Source organism: Perca flavescens, chromosome 16 (genome assembly GCF_004354835.1).
Source record: "Perca flavescens isolate YP-PL-M2 chromosome 16, PFLA_1.0, whole genome shotgun sequence".
Lineage (NCBI taxonomy): Eukaryota > Metazoa > Chordata > Actinopteri > Perciformes > Percidae > Perca > Perca flavescens.
In genome coordinates this window covers 28,304,697-28,330,238 of record NC_041346.1, presented here as the reverse complement: position 1 = coordinate 28,330,238, position 25,542 = coordinate 28,304,697, and the positions used below count along the sequence as shown (strand labels likewise).

The following is a 25,542-nucleotide window of genomic DNA, read 5'->3' as shown; positions in this document are numbered from 1 at the left end:
AATTACAGTTTTGGGAGACGAAAAACAAAGGATGATGTTGCCATGGAGTCAGATAGCTGTTGTAAAATGTAACTAATTATTCCAACCTTTAATTAAGTAAAAGTAGTAACACCACAGTGTAAAAATACTCTGTTGCAAGTAATAGTTCTGTATTTAAACCCTTCTTAAGTAAAAGTATTAGCATCAAAATACACTTTAAAGTATCTAAACCACGTGTCAAACTCAAGGCCCGCGGGCCAAATCCGGCCCCTTGCGGATTTAGATCCGGCCCGTACATCAATTTGGGTTCACAATACATTTTGGCCCGCCTAGTTGTGCGCCAAAACAAAAACACAGGAAAGTGTTTTTTAAAATGCAATTACGTGTCATTCAAAGCAGACTTTGAGACTCAGAAATTCCCCCAGAAGCAGAGAGAGAGAGTTTTCATATTCAGGCTGTGAAACAGGTTGTTGTTAAAAAGATTTATCATTGTTTTGCTCTACTTGCTAAATTCTACGATGGCTAAGGAACTCTTTTGATTACTTTTGTAGGGCTTCATGTCAACAAAAATGCGACAAAAAGCATACTAAAATGTCGGAAAAAGCAGAAAAAGGTGACAAATGTCTGAGAAAGCCACAAAAAAAGTCTGAACAAAAACAAATAAACTGGCTCTTGGTGTGATTCTCTTTTTCCAGTGTGGCCCTTAGTGAAAATGAGTTTGACACCCCTGATCTAAACGTATTCCTGCAGAATGGTCCTTCTCAGAATAATATATATTCTATTACTGGATTATAATTATTGACGATTCAGTGTTGAAAGATAGGTTTTATTTATATGCTACTACCGTGTGAACTTCCCGCCTTATCTGAATGCATCATACTTTATTTGTTGAGTATATTTTGGATTTATCTAAATCTGCAAAGTAACTAAAGCTGTCAAATAAATGCAGTAAAGAGTACAAAATGTGCCTCTGAATTGTAGTGAAGTAGTAGTAGCAGAAAAAGGAAATACTCACGTAAAAGTACCACTTACTTTGCGGACATGCAGTGCGTTGAGCTCTCGGGGGCCACCGTAGAAAAGCAAAACGCAGTCAAAGTGTTTAATACTGTTTGGTTTTATTGAAGTCAGGCTTACAGTGAGGACCTTAAACATGAGGTAGAATCGCCCCCTAACTGCAGTTCATGTTTAAGATTAGGTTCCCCTAAAGATGAGGGAGGGAGGAGGAATAAAGAAACCTGCTCCTGTTCTGTAGCAGTGGACGGACGTGGTTCGGAGGTTTGGGAGGGGAGCCCCGAGCAGAGAGCGGCCCCCCCCCCTGCTGACACTGAAGCACCCATGCATCAGGCTTTTACTTCCTGAACTGAGTAATGGGAGCTGGGACTTTGATGTCCTGTCCCTTCTCGAGCTTCTTCTCACACTCAATCAGGTGGTTGACCCCATCGACCAATAGCTGGACCAGCTCCACCTGGAGAAAAACCCAAAAATACACACTAAAGTTAATTTCTCCAACTCAATATTGTCTCAGAGAGCTTGAAATGACAACGTTATGCCGCAAACCGTTTAAATCCGAGCATGCGCAACTCACATCTGCACTTGACTCACATCGGGTAGTGACAACGGCTGTTGCCGCCCCGCGACTCCCTTCTAGCCCCGCCCCTGCATAATGTCGTTCCTTATTAATAGAGATGGTATCGGCTCCGATACTGCCTAAAACGCTGGTATCGGTAAGTACTGGAGTTTATGCACCGATCCGATACCACGTAATAAAGCCCTGAAGAAAGTCTACGTCAAAGTAGTTTATTTTTCCGTTATAACTGACTGTCAAACTGGAGAATAAAAGAAAGTTCTGAGGCATTCATTGTTTGTGTTTGTTATAAAATATATGACACACTGGTATCGGATCGGAATCGGTATCGGGAAGGAAAAAATGGTATCGTACCATCTCTACTTATTAACATGACCAAAAGAAAGAAAAACCTCTACAAGCAGGAACAAAAGACATTTCTCCTCACCTCAGATTTGCCGAGACGGTCGTTGTTGGAAATGTCGAAGGTGTCCCCGGTAGCGGCGGTATCCACGCCGCCGGTGCCTCTTTTCTGCAGCCGCAGGTTGTCGAGGATTTTGGAGAAACGCGGGTCCTGCGGAGGGATTTCAATCATTCGTAACTTGTTGTTACTACAGTCAAATTGAAAGTTAATGTTGACGTTGCAAACACGAGTTGACAAATCAATCTCAGCAGAAGGTTCAGTCAGTAGCTGTTCAGGAGGAATCCATTGTATCACACAATCTCCTTCAGGAGATGGAGAATAAAGGGTGAGGGTGGCGATATTCTATATTTTAACAATTTACATTTGAACAAATCCCATGATAATAATAAAAAAAACAACAATGTTTTTGTCTGTCTCTCAATACATTCTGATTTCCAGACCCTGAACTGTGGCTTTAAAAAGTTTTTTTTTTAAACAAACGGGAGGAAATAATGCGTTTGATGTGTTCTATTTTCAGCAGCGGATTAGTCCACATTTGGTGCTCTAGTGAGTATTGGTGGCAGCAGGACCATGGGTGTGGGGTTGAGTCAAAATAAACTACAGTGTGTGTGTGTGTGTGTGTGTGTGTGTGTGTGTGTGTGTGTGTGTTCATTATGAAGAAACATGTCAGCCAGTGCAACAGTGTGGCTCATTGATGTGTTTTTATGGTACAGACACACACACACACACACATAATACATAATGATATATTCACTGGTCGTTTTGTTCTTCATCTGCAGAGGAAGATCATGTGATCAAAAGCTCCAGAACAGCTGCTAAATGGACTTCCCGGTGAGATTGGTTCTGTCAACAGAGGTTGAAGTTGTATCTGTGTTCCTGTTGAGTTGTAACTGTTTTATTGTGTGTGTGTGTGTGTGTGTGTGTGTGTGTGTGTGTGTGTGTGTGTGTGTTACCTGGCTGAGTTTTGGCAGGCGCACATGCACCCCCGCCCTGAGGCCAGTGCCCAGGTTGGAGGGACATGTGAGGATGTAGCCCAGATGCTCGTTCCACATGAACTCCCAGCCTCTCTCCTGGATCAGGTGCTCTACCTGTGAAACATGATGACATCATGTGAGAAGAGTCGACCAGTCACATTTTAAGTTTTTTTAGATTAACAAATTGAATGTTTCTTGATGAGCTGAGAAAATTCTCCTGCATCTTGTGTTACTAACACTTGTAAGAGAAATGTATCGTCTTAAAGCGACACATACTGTGATCCATCTCTGCAAAAAAAAAACTGAGATATACATAAATAGGCAACGTAAAGTTATTCCGCATATTGTAATCAAAACAATACACATACGATTGTTTACTACTACTACAGGTTATGTTTATTAAATGAAGCCCAAAATATGTCGACGACTAGAAATCGCTAGTATCAGCTAGCTAACGTCAGCGTTAGGTAGCCGCTAGCTAACGTTAGGTAGCCTAACCTGAACCCTGGAGGGCTACCAAGTTGTGACTTGAAGTCGTAACTTACGGGCTAAAAATTGTGTCTGGAACGCAACATTAATCTCGCCCTAAAGCAACTTGTCTCCACTGTACCTGTTTAAGTCCTCTGCAGAATCTCTCAAATACTCTCTTCATGTTGCCTCCCTTCTCCATGGAGATGACTCTGGTGTGGTCCTCCTCATTCACCCAGATCAGGAAGGTCTTCTCATTGTTGTGCCTGAAGAGAACCAGAACAAGAGACTCAATAAGGAGCTCTCCACATGAAACACTCTTTTCATTTACTGGAGATGACTCATGGCCATAAAGGACCTTTAATATTCATGCTGCTTGTCCGTGCAGAATTAATATGTGAGAGAGCAACGGACAATACACTCCAAATGGAAAACACAAAAAGTAGTCCCCGTCTGTATTTTTTCAACCAACATGCGTCAAAATCAGGACAATAACTGAATTATTTCTTTTATGTGTCAGAGGGTGAAGAAAAATCTATCGTTGCCGTCAGGCAGAAACCTTGTATCTTCCATATTTTGTAATTTTAATTAGTTTAAAAAAAGAAATCATATATGCTATTGGTCCCCTTTAACATCTGTCTGTGGGTTTTACAAATATAAACAGTGACAAGGCAATTTCATCTGACTTTTTCTAACTGTTAATAGCTTAATAAAATGTTTTCAAATGATTTTTTTCCAATATTCAATTTAGTCTGATTATTAAAACAGAAAAAAAACTGTAAATCTCCATATTTGAATGTCTGAAAACAGCATTTTCTGCCATTTAAGTATCTTAAATTTGTATCTAAACACTTCTACACTATCTCTGAAATGGATCAGGATGTTAAAGTGTAAATAGTGACACAGCAGACATGCAGGAGAGCTGAGTCGACCCTACCAGATGCCCCTGGCGTCTGGCCAGTCTCGGGCCATAAAGGCACATGTCAACAAAGGAGAGACAGGTTTGTCAAACAGGAAGTGGTCCTGAAGGATGGGGGGTAGAAAACAGGAAGGAGTATGTTAAAGAGGATAACTTCTATAACTTAGTGAACAAACTTCTGTGGTGGAGAGGGGAGGATAGAATAAAGGTTCGGGAGGACTTCACAGGACAGGAGAGGGTTTGGTTCCAATAGCATTTCCTCTCATTGCCTACAACGCTAACAGCACTGGGGTGGGTGGGACCTGGGGTGGGACTTCTTACCAGATGCCCCTGGAATCGGGCCAGTCTCGGGCCATGAAGGCCGAGGTGAGTAATGGAGACACGGGCTTGTCAAACAGGAAGTGGTCCTTGTGTGGTGCAGCGTGAAATAATCACAACAGGAAGGTCACCAAACTATTGCGATAACATTGTTGAATATCGCAATAACAACATGACCTGCGATAAATAAAAGGATATTAAAGTGTTCTTGGTTCTGCTGCTTTACGTATTCTGCTAAAATCCAACAAACTGCTTGTTGGATTTTAAACAAATGAAAGGAAATCATTTCCAACGATCTTTTATTGAACAAATTTAACGTTGAATTGAATATAAAAGTTCACATTAAAAAAGAATGACAGTTACAAGTGCAGTTTTCTGCTCATATTTTCTTTCGAATAACACAAAATAGTGTTTTTCGCGATATGTTTTTGCGCCAGTTTACATCGCAATGACATTAAAAAAAACGTATATTGTGCATCCCTAGAACCTACTAGAGCTGAGCTCGACTAAAGAAATCCTTAGACGACTAACAGTCTCATGATTGTGTCGACTGATCGATTAGTAGGGGTGGGAATCACCAGACGCCCCATATTATCACGATACTGATGTCACATTACGATATTGCAATTTTAAACGTTCATAACCTGGCTCCTGCACCATGACAAATGTGAGAGCTACGCACGTTTAACCATGGTGTTGTCCTCCCGGGTGAAAACTGAAAACGCTTTTGTTTTTTAATGGGTTTTTTTAGGTTTCTTTAATGGTTTTTTCTTGCTTTTTTCGACGTTTTCTATGCTTTTCCCCCAGCTGCCACCAGTATATACACCCCTTAAACCAACTTATTACCACAAGTTTTACAATTATTTTTCAAAATTCATGGTCAATAAACCTCATTTATATTATTTTATACCAAATGTTTTAGTTAAAAAGCTGAAATTATGAAATATTTTGACAATTAAGTTAAAATACGAGGATGACTTTTGTCAGAGTTTAGTCAGGAAATGGTTTTTTAACCATTTAAACAGCTTTTTTTTTTCTCAAATGCTGTAAAATATAATATAACCTCTGGAATTGAATGATATTGCAAAGAATGTTGTATTGAACCAACCGTGTTTTTTTGGGGTGGCAATTTGGTTAAAAGAAACACATATTTTTTGTGTAGGAACTTTGAGAAATGGGTCAAGTTTGACCCTGAGGACAACAGGAGGGTTAAATGTTTAAACAATTGTTGCGATATTCTGCGATTTATTGCAATTTGCAATATTTTACAACTTCAAACTATATCCCCAAAGGAAACATTTGTCAACATCTGACCTCACCAGAAGAAGAAAAATAACTCAACTCCACCATCTAGTGGACTGAAAAAGCAACTGATGTTATTATTCTAGTAGTTCTTTTATGCAATTTATATAATAACAAATCGGATACTGATACGTATTGCCATGGAAAATCCGTACTCATCTATGAGTTATCTGGATTTACACAAAGTCCCAATTATGACTTTAGGTAAGTTCTGTCAAATCAAAGATCACAGGGACCTGGGAAGTTATATTATTTCGTTAGCCTAGAAATCAAGACGCACCCTAGTGGCAGCAAATTTATTTTGCAGCTAGGGGGGTCTAGGCACTGGAAAAACCAAATTCTAGTCAGGCCAATCACATCGTGTATAGAGTTGGTGGGCGGGGCTTATGGCTACTGCTGCTGCTGGTGAACATCGGTCTTCTGGAAGACTTGAAGTTCAGCTTTTCTTTGAGAAAAGAACAAAGAACGGCACTGAAGTCATTCTTAAAAAAGGAAGAGGTGTTCAGATTTTTCCGACCGGATACGGCAAAAGTTTAATCTATCAACTACCTTCTTCGTTGCTCTGCCTGGTTGTAGCGCTATCCTATTGCGTGCAGAGGGAATTTGAAAGACAACCGTTTATCCCGCCCCTCGGATCGAGCTCCGTCAATGGTGAGTTCCCAGACCCAACATCTGGATGGAGGGTCTGGCTTGTCAGGCTATTATTTCGTAGTTTCTCTGTATAAAACCACGCTGGAACTCACATCAATGAGCTGCTGCTGCTCCTTCTCGGTCATGTCTCCCAGGCCGTAGTAGCGTCCGGCCAGGTCTCCCTTTAGGCCGGCCAGGGCCGTCACCACGACGCGCTCCACCTCCCGACGCTCGGCCCTGGAACAGGCCGGGGGCAGGCTCAGCCCGCGGATACTGCGGCCGGTGCGGACACGGGACGACAGGACGTAGTTTTCGTCGAACACGGCGTTGGTTATCTGGAGGTCGGGGACACAGAGGTGAGACAGACGGAAGGAAAATGTTGGCTAATACTTGAAGGTGACGGCAGGATTGACGGAGGGATCGTGCAGCGGTGTAAACACCTTGGAGGAGTCCAGGTCAGTCGGGTGTTTCATGGTTCTGGGGTCGTAGCCGTTGTGCCGGTCTTTGATGACGGGGTCAAAGAGCTCAGCAAACACCTGGAGGGAACAGAAAGCAAAGTCAAGGCTGTAAGGTTTGGTTTCAGAAGTTTTTTTTATAAACAAACAAACTAAAAATGATTAGTCTCCTTTATAGAGAGCTGATATATTATGATAAATAACGTGCATTTGCCTTTAATTGATTAATTCCAACGTCTTTTCTGAGAATATCACAGGTGATAAAATATAGATTAAAGGTCCAATATTATGCTCATTTTCACGTTCATACTTTATTTGGAGTTTCTTCTAGAACATGTTAATGCTTTTAAAAGGTCCCATGGCATGAAAATGTCACTTTTTTAACATTAATATGCGTTGCCCCAGCCTGATCCCCCAGTGGCTAGAAATGGTGATAGGTGTAAACCGAGCCCTGGGTATCCTGCTCTGCCTTTGAGAAAATGAAAGCTCAGATGGACCAATCAGGAATCTTCTCCTTATGAGGTCATAAGGAGCAAGGTTACCTCCCCTTTCTCTGCTTTGCCCGCCCAGAGAATTTGGCCCACCCATGAGAGAGAGAGAGAGAGAGAGAGAGAGAGACATCATGGCTTTCAAACGAGCAAAGTGGCAGTTAGTCAAAACCACACCCCCACCCTCCACCTTGCCCCCCCTCTCCTCCTCAATAGCTACAGACACAGAAATGGCACATCCTAAGGAAAGCTCATTGTGGGACTGGCTCTAGTGGCTGTAATTCTGCACCGAGGCTGAATTTCGGGAAAGACACTTCAGATACAGTATTAGGGGACCACTAAGGCCTATATAAAAGAGACTTCAGATACAGTATTAGGGGACCACTAAGGTCTATATAAAAGAGACTTCAGATACAGTATTAGGGGACCACTAAGGTCTATATAAAAGAGACTTCAGATACAGTATTAGGGGACCACTAAGGTCTATATAAAAGAGACTTCAGATACAGTATTAGGGGACCACTAAGGTCTATATAAAAGAGACTTCAGATACAGTATTAGGGGACTACTAAGGTCTATATAAAAGAGACTTCAGATACAGTATTAGGGGACTACTAAGGTCTATATAAAAGACACTTCAGATACAGTATTAGGGGACCACTAAGGCCTATATAAAAGAGACTTCAGATACAGTATTAGGGGACCACTAAGGTCTATATAAAAGAGACTTCAGATACAGTATTAGGGGACCACTAAGGTCTATATAAAAGCATCCAAAGAGCACCATGTCATGGGACCTTTAATTAATAAAAACATGGGCTTAGCTGCCAATGCTGGAACTCCACCCCTCTGGCCCAGAAAGACTTTTCCCATAGACTTTGCATGGCGAAAGAAACTTTTAAATTTCAGCGGATATTTTTTTTGGGGTACATCAACTTACCAGCCCGAACACTTAAAGCAGGGGTGTCAAACTCATTTTAGCTCAGGGGCCACATGGAGGAAAATCTATTCCCAAGTGGGCCGGACCGGTAAAATCATGGTATTTATAACTTAAAAACAACAACTTCAGATTGTTTTCTTTGTTTTAATACGATCAACATAAAACATAAAGCTAGAGCCTGAGGACAGTGTGTCCAAAAGAGTACAAGCACACAATGTCAGTGATTCACAGAACTGTTTCACAGATCACAGAACTATATCAAGGTGTCATTTCTCAGGCAGAAATGTACAGTTATTGAAATGAGGGGGATCTGGGGGGGTCCCGGACCCCCCATAAGTCATTAGGGACCCCCTATAAGAATTTATTTTTAGATTTTGGGGGCTCCCCGACAAATATTTTTAACATTAAAAATGATTGTGAAAATTATAGGTCTTTAGTAATGTTTTATATTTATAACAATAATTAATTTATTTCCTAGCGCGATTGGGCAGCTAATAGCATCACAGATTGTTGTTGTGGTCCTCCGGCGCATACAGTACAGTCTATGGCGCAGACACGTATGTTATTGTTGAACGCGGCAAAAACGAAGACTCACAAAGAGTGAAATCCCTAATGAAAATCCTGTAAGTGCTTCGATTATGTTTATATCTCCATAATAATTGCTTATTATAGTAAAATATTTGGAGTTGGTGTTCCTATATCAAAAGTTGCATTAACTAACTTAGATACCCAGTGTAACGTAATGATTAGAAGAGTGCGTCTGTCAACGTTTCTTGCTAGCTGTATGTGTATGAAGCATAGGTATGAAGCCAAATAATCTGCCAGCTAACAGCAGACATATAGCAGTTAGACTAGTTATTCAAAGCTAGCATAACAACCTAATTGTCCAGTCAGTGATTACGAAAGATAGCGAGGACTTAATTCAAGTGTGAGTTGATTAAAGTGAATGTAATTTGAGCATGAACGAGTGTACATGAGCGCTTGGTAAGCTATCTAGGAAGCTAATATTATTTTTCTTAATTTAGAATCCTGCATCATGGAGAGAGAAAGAGGAAAAACAAAGATCACCGACTTTTTTTCAAGGGTAAATTGTGCCTTTGTTATACCATGGCTGTTGCTGGGGGAAATTGTAGATATATTGGTCAATTGTCCACAGGTGTCTTCATTAAAATTAATTAATATAGCCAAATGTTTTACCATAATAATAGTAATTAAACAACATTTTGCACTATAGAATACAGTTAAAAAGGCCAGCTCACAGCAGCCCAGCCCAGCCAAATCAAGCTCAGCTTAGGCCAGTCAAGCTACTGTTCTGTAGGTCTTCTCTCCAACCCAAGATAACACTAACCTGATGAAGTTGTTAACAAATAAATAAAATATGTGCCTGGTCACTTAACATGTTGATTTTAAATAATGTGGTTACTATCGGATTATTGTCATTTTAATGGCTTTTAGTCATGTTAGAACATCTTTTTTTTTTTTTTTTTAAGCGTGTCCCTAAAGATTTTAGTTCAGGTTATAGATTGACTACTTTAAAACAAAGTAAATCATCTAATGTAGGTACAGTCTTAGGTACAAGCTTATTACTCAGCATATTCATATTATTATGAACTTATATCTTTTCTCGTCTAGATTTTGGCAGCTGGACAGTCAGAGGAAATTCAGAGATATTTTAAAGAGTAAATAAACTGACAAACGGTTAAAAATGTCCATCCCCAGTGGTGCTGTAATTACACCCTTTATCAAATCATTTAACTCGAGGAGACATTGAACGGATGTGTAGACACTAACTGTGACCTTTGACCTCTCTCACCTCGTAGCTCTCCTCGTCGCCTGCCACACAGCCCACCGTCTTGATGAACGGGTGCCCGGGGTTATCCACACCGGTTTGGATGCTCTGGTCCAGGGTCCAGTTGTTGGGGGTGACCTTGTCCCTCAGTTTGGCATAAATGGCGGGAGTCAGAGCCGCGGCCATGCAGTTGTTGTGTTTCCTCAGGTCGGGGAAGTCCGAGCTGCAGAAGAGGGAGAGGTGCAAAGATTTGAGTAACTGTACGTAATCTGAAGATCCTGCTTTTACTGCCAACGAGTGGCGACAACGTGCTTTTCCAACAACCCATGCTGCTGTGATCACATTTAGAGTTAAATTAAGTATAATCAAATATTGACAGATGTGCTTGAATGTTTCGTCTTAAGTCCTGATTTTTGTGCAGGCTGCAGTATAGTTCATAAACCCGCCCCCACTATGTTAGCGGATGGGACTAAAAACTCAAAGCACATGTCAAATATACTTTTCCCAGTTTCCTACCTCGTTTCATCATCGCAAATTATGCAAAATTGTCACGCCTCAGAATAATGGTCACATCAAACCAGAGAGAAGAGAAAAATATGTAATTTAGTCAAAACCTGTACGTGCTTTCTGGAATGAAGTGAAGTAAAAAGAAAAAATAAGTTCTTTGGCAAGTGAAAAAAGATGTCCGTTCTCAGTGTTTGGTGCGAGTGCAGTGGCTGGATAACCTTGATGAGTCCAAGCTCTATAATTATCTGCCTCAACAACACAGAAACTGACTACGTGCTTCACCTCACTCGATGATGACTCATTGCTGCAACTGGAGGGCAGTGATGGGAAGTTAACTTAGTACATTTACTCAAGTATTTATGTACAATTTGGAGGTATTTGTATTTTCTTGAGTATTTCCATTTTATGCAACTTTAAACTACTACTTCCTAATTAAGAGATAAATAGTGTACTCTGTACTCCACTACATTTTTCTGACAGCTTTAGTTACTTTTGTTTTTCCTCCCCTTCCTGTCCAGTGAAAAACACGTATCTCCAGATGTGTGATGTTGAATGTTTGTGATAAACTGAAGGATGAAGTGTTGAGAAAATTCTCCTCCTTCTTAAGAGGCAGGTACACAGCTAATTCTGAGCACAGTCTTTGTTAACTCTGTATGATCGGAGACCATTTGACTAGAAAAGAGCCATTTTTAACTGGAGTCTTGCTGTGATTGTCTCCATTAGATAGACCAGTGGAAAGGAAGGATTAAAAATGTCTACTGTTGGAGGGTGGGGCGTCAGCCAGGCAACTGTGATCATCTTTTTGGCTATTACGAGTAGAATCTCAAATAAATATATTGTTCTTAAGTATATTCAGATGGTTTAGCAGAAAAAAAGTGGCGACAATAGTTGAGTTCAGGCACCAACAAAACGAAGAAAAGTTTAGGGAAAAGATTGGGGTCTGGATTAAAATACTCCCGTTTGCTCAAAGTATTAAAATAGCATTATATTATATAACTTCCATCCATAGCTTTACCTCCTCTGCCGACAATTCCTGACAATGGACACCTCGTCGGGCATTAAAGGACAAATCCGGTGCAAAATTAACCTAGGGGTTAATAACACGTGTGTACCGAGTTGACCTTTCACTGGGATATGTTTTCATGCTAATCGAATGTGACCAGTTTTAGCACAAACCGCTAATTAGCTTATAACGCTAGTCGTCAGGACACGGTACACATGTTATTAACCCCTAGGTTCATTTTGCGCCGGATTTGTCCTTTAACCCTTACATGTTACACATGCCTTCCTTCATGCTGTATCTGTGGTGTTGGTGCGATCCAGTCTTACCTGGGAGGATAGAGCTTTGTCTTCTTATCAGCAGCCAGGGGGCCAGTTTCGCTCATCAGGAAGCCAGTGGCCATCGTTCCTGCGCCCAAGCTGGCCAACAGAGCTGCCGTGTTTCGGCCGGAGATCAAGCGTGTGAAAGAGCTCGCCATCTTTCTGATGGTTGTTGTCTCTTTTTGTCAGTAAGAAATGAGCTGGAGAGAAAAAAATAACAGAAATATTTAGACAGAAGAGATCCTAAAGTGAGACTAAAGTGAGGTTCTTGAGGGGGTTCTAGGGGAGTTTCCAACAAAAAAGGGAATAATTTATGTTCACTACCTTTAATTCCATCCGTAAGTAACACAACGGCAGAATATATGACCGTTTTGGTCATGGGTTTCATTCACTTTCTGTAATAAAACATAACGCAGAACTCCAGATGGGGGACGTTGGGGAGAAATCTTATCAAATGGGGGTCCGTGGTCTATTTGTCAGTTCTTCACATGTAACAGTTCTGTAAACCAGTGAAGTAAAACACAGAATAGACATTCATAGTACTTGAGCTTAGCCTGAGTTATCTTTTTGGATTGGAATCAGCCGTTTCATTCATGCTTCACAAATCAATTTATTTCGTCCAATCATATTCAGGCAGCAGGTGCACGCCAGCATTTAAAACCACTACGAAAATCTCTAAACCAGCTGATCCCCACCTGGGGTCCGGGCACCCCTTAGGGGGGTGGCAAAGATCACAGGGGATGCTGCGCAAGTCTTTATCTGGTTTAAGGTTGAGGTAAAAAAAAATATTTGCAGATGTTAAACAAATTATAATACACTAGAATATATAATGTGTACAAAAGTCTGTATAAAAACTATATATTTTTGTTCTAGCTTAAAATTGGAGGCAGGCTACTTAGTAGACCAAACCTCTGGGACCTCTTAACCTGGGACCCTTGCTGTCATCAGGTCAGCTGTTAGCTGCTAGCTGTCATCAGGCATCACTATTTTATGAATGAGACATGGCGGAGAAACGTCAAAGTCCTGATAATTGCTCTGTATCAAAAAGAAGGTAAGGCTCTATCTCTAGAGTTACCTGAACTTTGGTTTTGGACGGGGGGTTTAGACATGAGTAGGGAACCACAGTGACTGCTCTAAACCTTTCACGTCAAGTTCAACTTTGGTAAACATGAATTTGCGTCGTTGACTTTTATTAGATTATATTTATTTATTTGATTAGGACAATGCACATTAATCAACATTTCTGTAAATGCGCCAGTGTTAGCCAGTCAGCTAATTTTCAACTGTCGTCCTAGTTACCTAGTATCATCCACTTCTGTGGGAGTTTAAACTGCTGAAAGAGATAGGCCTAGTGTATGCTATAAGACAGTAGTTGATAGATCAATGAACCTGTTTTTTAAAAATAAATACTTTAAACTACTTTAACTATATGTCCCATTAGCGACAAGGCAACTTGCTTTTTTCTTATCTTCAAAAACTCTTTATTGAATAAAATGATGTAGAATCCTGAGAACAGATTAAAAATAAGAGAGCTAGGAGAGCTATTGTGACTTACAAGCGCTAACATGTTCTCAGATGGCTAGCATGCTAACGGTTAGCTCGCCATGCTACAGTATTTCACCACTTAACCCAGTGAGTAGTAACTATGTCCCAATGTGTCTAAAATTAAATATTGGCAGAAGTTGTGTAGATGAATTTCTGTGCAACACAATATCTAAAAAATCATATTTTCTTTAGTACTGATTTATGCTGTATGTGTTTAAGGGGAATTACTTCTTTTAGGAGAAGCCAGAGAAAGCAGAGACTTTCCCACTAAATCTAAGACCAGTTCAGATCAAAGATTCGTGACGAGACAAGTTAAAACTTGCAACTTCTTGCAACAAGTCGGTTTGCAGCGTTCGAAAACCTGCCAGTTCACACCAATAAGACGAGGGGAGAAAACTGCCATTTCTAACAGCGCTTTGTAACATTAAAATGGATTATAGATAATTCTGTTTCTGTAGTTATAGCTGACTTTATCAGCTGACTTCTCTATTGTCTGTTGAGCTGAGACGGGCCGGTTCAGACCGCTGAAACTTTTCCCTGCAAAGGGTTTCGTTTCGTCGCAAATCTTTGGTCTGAACTGGGCTTTAGTGCTATAAATAGTCAATTCCTTAACAAAAGTCTGAACTGCATTAGTGCACAATGTGAGTACGCTGACCCCCCCCCAGCTTTATGTTTAATGCAGTAATGAGCTTAGAGTAGCCTAGGTGGGGCAGTGACAGATGCTCTTAGCCTCTTAGCATTATCCTAGTCTCCCACCTTCAGGACGGCAGGTTGTACGTGTCCACTAATGAACGGTATCCCAAAGATGTCCATCTTGAGGACACAGAAGAAAGTGGGACTTGAGTCAGCTCAGAAACAAACCGCAGTTTCCAGTTTGGCACAATATTGTTATTTTTTAAATGTCCATGAAGATTGATTTAAAATGTTAAATGTAGTAGGCCTACATTACTTAAAAGTTCTTAATGAAAAGGTCATATTCTAGCTTGTCCTTCACAGCCAGAGGGTGTGTAATAGCCTCGAGACTGTGTCTTAATATAGAGAGAGGGAAGCTGTCAGGACAGTACTGTTAATCCGGGTCAAAGGAAAGACAACTGAGCTGCTCTGAACTGATCACTGATCACTGAGGTAGAGCTCGAGCTCGAGATGAATCGATTAATCGACTAGTTGTCAACTATTTAAATTAATTGCCAACTCTTTTGGTGATCAGTCAGTTTGAGTCATTGTTTAATGACGAAAAAAGTTAAAGTTCTCTGATTCCAGCTTGTTAAATGTGAATATTTTCTAGGTTCTTCTCTCCTCTGTGACAGTAAAGTTGAGATGTTGACTAAACAAGACATTCGAGGACGGCTTTGGGAAACACTGATCGACATTTTTCACAATTTTCTGACATTTTATAGACCAAACAACTAATCGGCAATGGAAATAATCATTAGTTGCAGCCCTAAAACATTCCCCCAACATGTCGCAGGATATTTTTTTGTCTGCAGAATTTATCCCACCGATTCCATTCACCTCTCTGTCTGTGGAAGTTAATGGCTTCGGACTCTTTGAGTCAGTGGTAATGTTATTTATAGATCACTGGAGAGCAGTTGTGCTGCCAGGATCCAGTGCCAAGAAACAAGCAGACTCTGGCTCCCAACGCGGTGACATTCTGTACTGGTCATAAGACCAGACCTCATGAGGCCACGTCAGCAGGACGGAGGGATGGAAACACGGGAGGAGGGCAGGTAGAGTCAGAACAGAGGTGAAGCAGCAACGATTGACAAGATAAAAGCAAGAATTTTCAGGAAAAAGATCACGTTTTAGATTCTGCATTCTGTGCTTGTGCCTTATAAAGCCTCCACTGCCAACTGACACTGTGGATCATATGTTCTTATATACAGGATTACGCCAAACCCACGACAGACCCGGGATCAGCCCCCCCCGACCACTGTGACCTTTTAACTCTGAGACAGTACGTTCAGGAAATAAGAGGAGCTCCGTCCTCTCCAGAGGACACAGCAATGTTACCACCACCTCAGGTATTTCAAATAAAACAAATAATTTTCATGCAAAGTGCACCAAAAAGTTGCCTTTTTAACTGCAAATAGGGCGGCAACTAACACTTATTTTCATTGTAGTCTAATCTGTCGATTTTCTCGATTAATCAATTAGTTGTTTGGTCTATAAAATGTCAGAAAATGGTGAAAAATGTGGATCAGTGTTTCTCAAAGCCCAAGACGACGTCTTCAAATGTCTTGTTTAGTCCACAACTCAAAGATATTCAGTTTACTGTCACATAGGAGAGAAGAAACTAGAACATATTCACATTTAACAAGCTGACATCAAGAGAATTTTAACTTTATGTATCATTAAAATAATTACTCAAACCGTTTTATTAATTGGTTATCAAAATAGTTGGATTTTTGATTTAATTTTGAACTAATTATTTAATCTTTGAAGCTGTAACTGCAAAGCTTTCTTTTAGTTCTAATGCATAACGTTTGCAGTAATTTATTCAGCTACATATCATCTTAAAGTTATCACATCCTGCCTTCACTGCTCCTATTGAAAACATTTTGACTTTTGAAACATGCTCTCACATGCTAACCTCCCTCACATTAACCATAAATGTCCCAAGCATTCAAAAAGAGCAAATATCAAGGTGTAACGCCTGTATTTTCTTTTGATACAAATGATTTTACATTCAGCTTGAGATGCATGACACTAACGGAGCTTTTCTGCAAGAGAAGTAAAAAAAAAAAGTATTTACAGTACCTGTAGGGAAGCTGCTCTGCCTTCTTGCTGAAGGTCTCTTGTTAAAGAGCTTTTCACTCTCCTCTCTCAAGGGGACTCCGCCCCCCTCATGTGGGATTAAAACCCCGGGAGCCAATCATAAGTCCAGAAACAAACCAATGGAGGACCACCGACATGAGCTACGACGGCACGTAATTCTAATGTGGAGCCATGATTAACCATGACCGCCACGGGTCAGATATCACTGTCCAGACTGACCTTGATATTTTCCCCTCACACACTGAACCTGAGAGCTCCACACTAACACACAAACTTTACACCAAGTTCACAAGGCATTACAAAGCTACAGTATACTGCAAATACAGAGAATACAACCAAAAAAAGAAGACTAAAGCAAATATAAAACTAGAATTACCGCCTTGCAGTTGTTTGCCTCTGCCAACCAGTCAAATTGCACTTTATTTAGTTTGAGTCTGTCCAGACTCAAACTGTATATAGTGAAGCAATTTCATAAAAAGATATTGAGGGTGTTTTCACATCTATCAGTCGGTGCACTCGGTGTGTTTCGGGGGGTGAAGTTGCAACATTGCTGCATTTTTCATTTGGTTCGTTTTGCGTTCACACTGCACTTTGTCAAATGCACCAAACACTGTAAACGGAATATCCGAAATTCTGGTCTGAGAAATAATGGAGCAACACCAGATTCATAACGTCTTGGGTTGCCTGGTTGTGCTTTAGCGTTTCTAATATCTAAGAAGAAGAAGAGGAACAATGTGCGCAGCTGACAGACAGCTGATGATGTCACACAGACAACCAGCGATGTGTGCTCAGAACAGCTTATGGATCTCAAAGTTATCATCTAGAGCCCAACCGATATATTTTGATGTTCTGTTGTGACAATAAAGTTTATTTTTAAACCGCATTATCATATTATTTTAGTGAGGACTCAAATGACTACAAATAACTAATGTTAGGGAAATCTGTTTTGTTACGTGTTTCTGTATTTAAAATATATATATATATATATATATATATATATATATATATATATATATATATATATATATATATATATATATATATATACACACACACATATAGATAAATACATACATACATACACACACACAGTACAGGCCAAAAGTTTGGACACACCTTCTCATTCAATGCGTTTCCTTTTTATTTTCATGACTATTTACATTGTAGATTCTCACTAAAGGCACCAAAACTATGAATGAACACATATGGAATTATGTACTTAACAAAAAAGTGTGAAATAACTGAAAACATGTCTTATATTTTAGATTCCTCAAAGTAGCCACCCTTTGCTTTTTTATTAATAAGGGAAATAATTCCACTAATTAACCATGACAAAGCACACCTGTGAAGGTAAAACCATTTCAGGTGACTACCTCATGAAGCTCATTGAGAGAACACCAAGGGTTTGCAGAGTTATCAGAAAAAGCAAAGGGTGGCTACTTTGAAGAATCTAAAATATAAGACATGTTTTCAGTTATTTCACACTTTGTTGTTAAGTACATAATTCCATATGTGTTCATTCATAGTTTTGATGCCTTCAGTGAGAATCTACAATGTAAATAGTCATGAAAATAAAGAAACACATTGAATGAGAAGGTGTGTCCAAACGTTTGGCCTGTACTGTAGATTGGCCGATATATCGGAATATCGGATTTTTAAATCACCAAATATTTGTATCGATATCTGCCTTTTTAACCCTTTATCAGTTGGGCTTTATTATCATCCCTTAGATCATATACAGTAAGTCTGTAAATTGTGTGCAAGATTGAAATTGCAGGCTAGTAAATGCTCTGTTTTTTGGTTCACTTCCTGTATTTGGGTCAAATCGCGTTCTCGCTTGATGTGAACCAAACTCTAGTCGACCTGGAAGCGAACCGTGACCCCCCGTTTTCAAGCGGACCAGAGTTTGTTTGATCGAAACCAGAGTTCAGATGAGCCCCAAACCAACCGGACAGTCCGACCAAACGCTCCAGAGTTTGTTTTAAAACGGAGCAAAAGAGGTAGGTGTGAAAGCAACTTTAAGTGTATTTTTTGGCAAAACGTGGACGCTTCACACACATCTTCAACCCGGCAGCTGTGACGACCCTGGTATTAGGATTATTTTGCAGTGTCTGTGTGGTAAATTAGTTGATTGTGCGATGGACTTTTTAATCAGTCCCTTCTGGTAGCCTGGTGTTTCATCCGGGATTTGAACCTGGGACCTCTCGCAAGTTCAGTGGCTTGGGACTTTTCAAGACAGTTTCAAGATTATTGTCAGTAATTCAGTATCCGACCAAATGTTCCCATTTCTTTTCCTGTGTTATGGCGTTTAATAATGGCCTCGTGAGACCGTCCTGATCTGGCGAGCTCCAGTTTTCCACTCCCAGATCAGTCTGGCATCTTGAGGCAGAGCAAATTTGGAGCCGTTAGCCAAACGACCGGGCCAATCAGCGTTGGTTTTGAGGTGGGTTAGGTGGTGATAGACAGATGGTTTATCCAATCAGCTAACCAGGATTTTCAGACAGAGGTAGCCCTAATTCTGTTAGCCGCTCGCTAATGCTTTTTTCTCTTGGATCCTTCTTTTGAAATATGGACCGGGAACCTGAAATGGGGCCTTTTATTCCTAAATTCTCGTTACACAAACAGCAAATCTCCTTTACCGACATGTTGCTTGCATGCTGAGCTAACAAGCTATGCTTTGCCTGCAGCAGCAGCAGGGGCTTGTGGTTGCATTTTCATACGCTTCGTGGATCTGATTGGTTGATTTGGCCCGTCTATCACCAACATAGGTGATAGACAGATGGTTTATCCAATCAGCTAACCAGGATTTTTGCCCCTTCCCAAAAGTTCTCCAACGGAAAGCTCCCAGATGGATATGGCGAGCAAATGCAAAGCGATCCATCTGGCGGAGTCAGGTTAGTTTAATAATGGCCAGAAAGGTTTTTTTTCCAGGATATTATGATCTCACAGTGAAGTTGACCTATGACCTTTTGGCTATAAAATGTCATTACAATAATCATTTTATTCTATTAGACATGTGTAAATCTTCTCCATGGTAGGCATTTGAATTCTTGAGTTATGGCCATAAACGCGTTTGACCTTTGACCGCCAAATTCAAATCAGTTCATTCTCAGGCCCAAGTTGACATTCATGCCAAATTTAAATAAAAAACCCTCAAGGGGGGGTCCTGAGATATCGTGTTCCCAAGAATGGGGCGGATGTAGGTAAGGACGGACAATGCAAAAACATTATGCCTCCGGCCACGACTGTCGCCGGAGCGGACGCATAAAAAACTCCAAGTTTCACAACATAAAATTCACTTTAGGTACAAAACAAAACAAGTTTCCAGGGGAAACCAAAAACTGAAGAAGATGCATGACTCCGTGAGTTCCTGCTGTGGTTTATGACTGAGAATATCAACGAGGCATCGTACAGTACGTGTGCGCCCCTGCCAGTGACACGTTGGATAGAAGTCTTTTCAGTGTAACAGCTTTCTGTGCATCTCATGCTAATTAGAACATGTTCTTAATGACTAAATAAAGGTGAAACAAATAAAAAAATGAAAAGCCTGCTGCTGCCGTTGTCCCATTGACAAGAGGAGGCAGAAGTGCCACAAAGCGCAGAGAGGGAGTGACATTTTGGGCACTGAATGATAAAAAAAAAACCCTGCTATCATACAGCTCAGTTCTCCAAAGAGCCGTTCAAAAGAAATGCATCTTACACGAACGCAACATTACTTCTTGGAAGTCATTCTTATCGCTCAACACCACAAAGCATGCTTGAAAAGTGCGGTGGAAACGTCTTCTGTAACTCAAGTTAGGTTGTGTGTGCAACTAGCATTGAGCACTCAGGGCCAACTGTATCGTCCTATAACTGCCATTAAAAACTGTTCGGAACGATTTTATAATTCACATTTTTTTGCTTTTATTGGGTGTAAATATATGTACATTACACAAAGAAATGCATGGAAAAATACAACAGCAAAGCTGGAATTTCAAAGTTTACAGTACTGTAAGAAAGCACGGGGTCTTATACACTAATGCATTTAAGAGTTTGAAGATTGTGCCAAAATAAAGGAATGAATCTCACAAAAGTCAGTAACAGTCAACTATAAAGAGAACAGTAATCTGAAGGACAGAAGGGACATCATGCTATATTCATGCTAGAAACACAGTCTATTGACATTCTTTACGTATCAATAGTGCCAAGATATTACTAATACTAATACAGTTAAGGTTTAAAATATGATTAAAAGATCACATTGACAAGGAAGGATAGTGATACATGTTAAAGAAATTTAACTGAAAGACTTTGTATCACGTAAGAAACCTTTTAGGCCGAGACTCTTAAAAAAAAAAAAAAAAAAGAGCAGAAAGATTATTAAAATCAGAACATTGTGTGTACAAAATCACTGACACTGAAAAGACATTGTAGCAGAAATGCTTTTGACTGATTGTCAAGAAAGATGAATAAAGTGTAAATCTTATGTTTGCTATGACCATATTTTCTGATTTTGTGTGTGAACTACAAAGTTTTGCAGTTAACAGGCAATGCATTTAGAAACAGGTGAGCCAGAAAGTATTACTGTACGTAGAGATACAATATTTTAACTGTCCTCCAGCTGTTTAGGGAACCCAGTGTGTCTCGACAGACGCAGATCATACACAAGGCTGGACTACCAACGGGGTACACCCCCAGGCCCCCCCCCCCAACTGCTTCAGGTTCACTGTGTGGGAATTAGTTTGTGGTCATTTGAGTCATTGTCATTTCGTCTGGGAATATGCACGACTCTGAGCTGGTACCCTACAAGCGTATGGTGCGTTCCATTTGAAATCTGAAGTTGGAATTTCAGAGTTCAAAGTCGGAAATTTCAACTGGAATGTCCCCTGAAGTCAGATTTTTCGACTAGGAAAGTTGAAGAACCTCACAGTACTAGAGTGCGGATCGGGCCGCATATTCTGTCCGAGCCCGGCCCGCGTCCGACAGAGCAGTATCCGAACCTGACAAGCATTAAGATATTTATGTCCGAGCCCGACACAGTTAAAATCTCATTTTTTTTCCTCATACTAATGACAGATGTACATTTGTTTGTGTGGAAAGCTTTTATTAAGCAACTGTAGTCGGCATTGAGAAATGGCAACAGATGAGCGCATCACCGCACACGGGGCAACAAGCGCACGTTAACACAGGCACGTACACAAGAGGCCCAATCATATCATGCTGATGGGACCAAGCCCGAACCAAACCTGAATATCATTTCTAAATAGCTGTCCGAACCTGGCCCAGCCTGTCGGGTACCGTCGGGCTTGGGTCGGGTATCCGTCCCCTACACAGTACCCAGACCTCAAAATCCAACAAGGCTGCTCTGTGCATCAACAGTAGTGAAGCTGTAGTTATATACAGTAAATAATCTCTTTTGTCTTATTTTTGTCTCACTTAATCAGTCGTACACAGTCCTGTCCAACTTCTGGGGACACGTTACGCTGTTTGTATGTGCAAAAAATGTGTTCAATCAACTGGTATTGCTAACAATGGCTAACCTGGATAGAACAAACCCAACTGTGAAATAAATTATTCCCACTTGTTTTACTGGAACGCGGTTAATTTAGGGGTAGTCTATATCCACGACGTTCCACTTCTGGGATCGCTCCGTTGCCGTCGAAAATTCTGCCGGATTTCACTCTTCTCAGCCGGATGTCCGTCCCCTTCTTCTTTCTTTGTGTTGTAAGTTTAAACTCCGGTGGATTTGTGAGGACTATGGTTAACTGCTCCTCAGATCTCTGCAGGGTAAATCCAGACAGCTAGCTAGACTATCTGTCCAATCAGAGTTTTCTGTTGCACGACGAAAACTACTTTTGAACGTACACATGTTCCACCAAAACAAGTTCCTTCCAGAGGCTATTTAGCAGCAGGACCGTGGCTTTTCCCGGTGCTTAGTGCCGCCCATGACGATTAATTGATTTAAAGAAATGACCAATAAACCAGAGCACTTTTTTCTCCCATATCGGAATGCTGTGAGGACTAGCCGGACCCTCCTTCGCAGCACTGTTGAGGAAGGTCTGGCAAAGAGAGACTAACTTGGGTGTGACGCCATTCCCAGCTCCGGCTTCCGAGGTAAATGGAACGCACCATAAGTCCAGTGAGCTCCTCCTGAGCTGAAGTTTAGGCAGGCTTCACCTCTAGGGCTCGAAAAGTTGTAGCATTTTCTTTTGTAGGGATTTAGCCATTTTAATGACAGGGTTCGCCTCCCCACGTGCAAATGTTCCGGTCACTGCATCCGGAGTTTAATGCCGCCCAAGACGATTGTGATTGGTTGAAAGAAATACAAACAACTTAAAGTGTTTTTTTCTCCTAGAATTACGATAGGTTCAGCCAGACCTTTCTTCAGCACTGAGACCATATCTACTTGAGATGATAATATGTCAATGTTGTGTTTACAGCTTGTAGCGCTGCCCCCAAGAGGCCAAAACATTTTTTCTGCCTATGCTTCCAGAGAGCAACTTTCACTGGCACAGCGTCCAGTTCTCTTTGTATATCCTGTGCAGAGGCTTTGTGTAAATAGCGCATATTTCAAAAATAATTTGGAAACCACACAGCAAACCTTGGGGCCCAATAAAGAGGCCAAGTCCCTCTACTTCCGGTGGACCCAATGGGACCTAATTATGTAAAAAAATAAATAAAGAAATAATACTTTTTTGAGCCTATTTAAATTGAGCCATGAATTACACAGTCAGTTTGTTGTAGGTTTGAGGTAGTGAAACCGCTCAGTGAACTACATATCTCACCTCAAGGTTACGTATATTGTGACAATATACGTAACCTTGCCAACTGCTCGGCTTGCTCGCTAGCTAGCTAACTTAGCTCTGATACACAACAGATGTAACATTATTTTACCTGATGTGTTTTATCCGGCATCTTTTCATCAGCCGGGAAGAGAAAGAATGAGCAAGACCTGTTTGTTTAAGTTACATCCCAGTACACAACACAGACACTGTAGCTTCAGCAAGACATCACTTACTTTGGGATGATTAGTCTTTCTAATTACGTATTTAATTATGTATTTTCAGTCTTATACTTCAGTTTTTCGACAGATCTTGATTTAAAAAATATCTTTTTAATTGACAAACATATGTGTAATTCATGGCTCAATTCAAATGGGATCAAATATGTATTTATTTATTTCTCGCCGTTCACTACCGTACATATTTTTTTACTAAATAAGGTCCCATGGGGGTCCACCAGTATAGGAAGGACTTTGCCTCTCTATGGACAAGCAGGTTAATCCAGCTATAATTACATAATTAATGTAAAACTCATCTGACAATGTTTACGTGCAAGACTACAAGAGGCAGATTGTTTGATATTTACAATGTGACAGCAGCAACTGTTACTTACTAGTGCAATGTTTGGCTAGCTAACATGGTTGTTTCTACAGTCATAACTGTACGATTGTATGGCAGAGTTGTGTATGTTATACAGTTCATTCTGTTTACTAAATATACACATCAGATATTTACACAAAAAGGCACATTTTCTTCTGAGTTTCCTTAGCACAATAACTGGTGGTGTTTCATAAAACAACCCCTGCTTTATTAAGAAAGAATCTCAAGTTGCGTTAATCACTGATATTGTTAGATGGATATATTTTGTATATCACGTCTGTGTGAATATGTTTGTGTGTGAAATGTTAACCAGGTGGTACTCGAGGTTCGATCTTCAGTGAGAGCTCATAAAGGGCATCTTCATCCATCACTAGTGTCTTATCCAGGAGGAACTGAGTCACCTGGAGGGAGTCAGGACAAGCAAATAGATTGTGTTAATAGTTAAATACTAATCACTTTCATATTGCACAAATAATGCATTTTATCAGACACACTTTTGGTTGGTGCTCTATCCTGTAAGGTGCTTGCTGGAACTGACGAATCTCCCGGATAATATGAGAAATCTAAGAGAGCAGAGACAGAGTTAAAAAAACAACTTAATCAATAGACCGTTAGCTAAACCCCCCCCTCCCCTTTACTTTTGCTATTCCTGTGGCAGATTAACCATCAAAATTCATTGCCAATGGGTCATATACATTTTAAGAAGTGACAGACAAAAGCAGCTTCTCATTTCTAGCCTTTGCCCTTTAAATTTGCCGTTGTTGCAGACAGATTTTATAAGCTATAGCTAGTTTGCTAGCTAATTAAGCTAACTCATTAGCTCCATTGAGTTGTTTGAAAATGTCTCCAGCTGCCTTTTAATCCAGCTGACTCATTTTAAAACATGAATCCTATAAAATAAGTCTTAAATATATTTCTGAAACAATGGGTCTTTGATTCTAGACAGTTGTAGACTAAAGCGCCCTTTCATTTCTAGCCGTCAACTTGCGATTTTGCTGCTTAAACTAATAACTGTCGCTAACAGACTTTATCAGTTATAGTTAACTAACTAATGAAGCTAACTTTAGCTTAATTTTTAAAAAATGCCTTCATCTGACTTTAATGTTACAGCTGACAATTTTTTAAACAGAAATCCTGCTCATATATTTTTTGAAAGTTAACAAATCCAATAAATAGCACGACAAAGCTGCGAAGGTTAGCAACAGAGCCGCTAACAACCAACACCCAATCAGTGGGGAAATAAGACACTGATTTGATGATGTGCTCCTTGGTCTAAGAAGTGCTTGGTTACTATATGAAGTAAGCTAGTTAGCCTGACAAGCTAACAATTATAGCTTACGTTGGAAGACTTTGGTTGTTGTATTTTTCGTTTTTGGAAAGGCTTCTTACTCAGGGGAAGGGTTTAGCTAACAGTCAATTGGGCTTTCATAAGCATTATTCAAGACCGGGAGCAGGTAAAGGGAATATTTTATGGAGTTATATTACTGCCATTAGTCAAGAGCGCATTATTTCAATTTGAGAGCATTTCTCACTGATATTACGTTCAGATTTCTTGCTCTCACACTCAAATAGTCACTGCTCGTGCTTAGATTTGCTCTGCTTGTGCTCAAACTTTCTGCTTAGACTCAGATATGTTGACCGTGGTAAAGTTGGTTTTATATTGGACGTTGGATATTCGACACATTCGAAAAATCTATTATGTAGATTGCCCTTTCAACCTATTCATGTCAAACTACTTGTGATGAACTCAGCTAACCCCCCTACAAATTGCACAAAGCTTCTTT

General features: G+C 40.3%; 2 protein-coding genes across 9 annotated transcripts in view; both read right to left on the bottom strand.

The window, feature by feature from the left end:
* Positions 1-1,072: 1,072 nt before the first annotated feature.
* Positions 1,073-16,485, bottom strand: ckmt2a (creatine kinase, mitochondrial 2a (sarcomeric)). Its single transcript, XM_028601286.1, has 10 exons — positions 16,380-16,485; positions 12,087-12,277; positions 10,275-10,473; positions 7,019-7,114; positions 6,692-6,913; positions 4,347-4,432; positions 3,552-3,675; positions 2,921-3,055; positions 1,992-2,117; positions 1,073-1,444 (listed from the first exon to the last, which is right to left on the bottom strand). Exons 2-10 carry the CDS (start codon positions 12,233-12,235, stop codon positions 1,328-1,330), a joined length of 1,254 nt encoding a protein of 417 aa, XP_028457087.1. The 5' UTR covers positions 12,236-12,277; positions 16,380-16,485; the 3' UTR covers positions 1,073-1,327.
* A 5,724-nt stretch (positions 16,486-22,209) lies between these two features.
* Positions 22,210-25,542, bottom strand: part of rasgrf2a (Ras protein-specific guanine nucleotide-releasing factor 2a) — a 66,160-nt gene continuing 62,827 nt past the window's right edge. For all 8 annotated transcript variants that reach the window (XM_028601892.1, XM_028601895.1, XM_028601893.1 and 5 more), the window contains 2 exons: positions 24,253-24,321; positions 22,210-24,159 (listed from right to left, as the gene is read on the bottom strand). In XM_028601892.1, coding sequence (XP_028457693.1) covers positions 24,064-24,159; positions 24,253-24,321 — 165 coding nt within the window. In that variant the 3' untranslated portion in view covers positions 22,210-24,063. The remainder of the gene's footprint in view (positions 24,160-24,252; positions 24,322-25,542) is intronic.

Coding starts and splice junctions, on each gene's coding strand:
- ckmt2a (XM_028601286.1), bottom strand. CDS start 12,235: ATGGCGAGCTCTTTCACACGCTTGATCTCCGGCCGAAACACGGCAGCT. Junction 7,115..10,274: donor GCGACGAGGAGAGCTACGAG/GTGAGAGAGGTC, acceptor TGTTCCCTCCAG/GTGTTTGCTGAGCTCTTTGA. Junction 3,676..4,346: donor CCAGACGCCAGGGGCATCTG/GTAGGGTCGACT, acceptor GGTTCTCTTCAG/GCACAACAATGAGAAGACCT.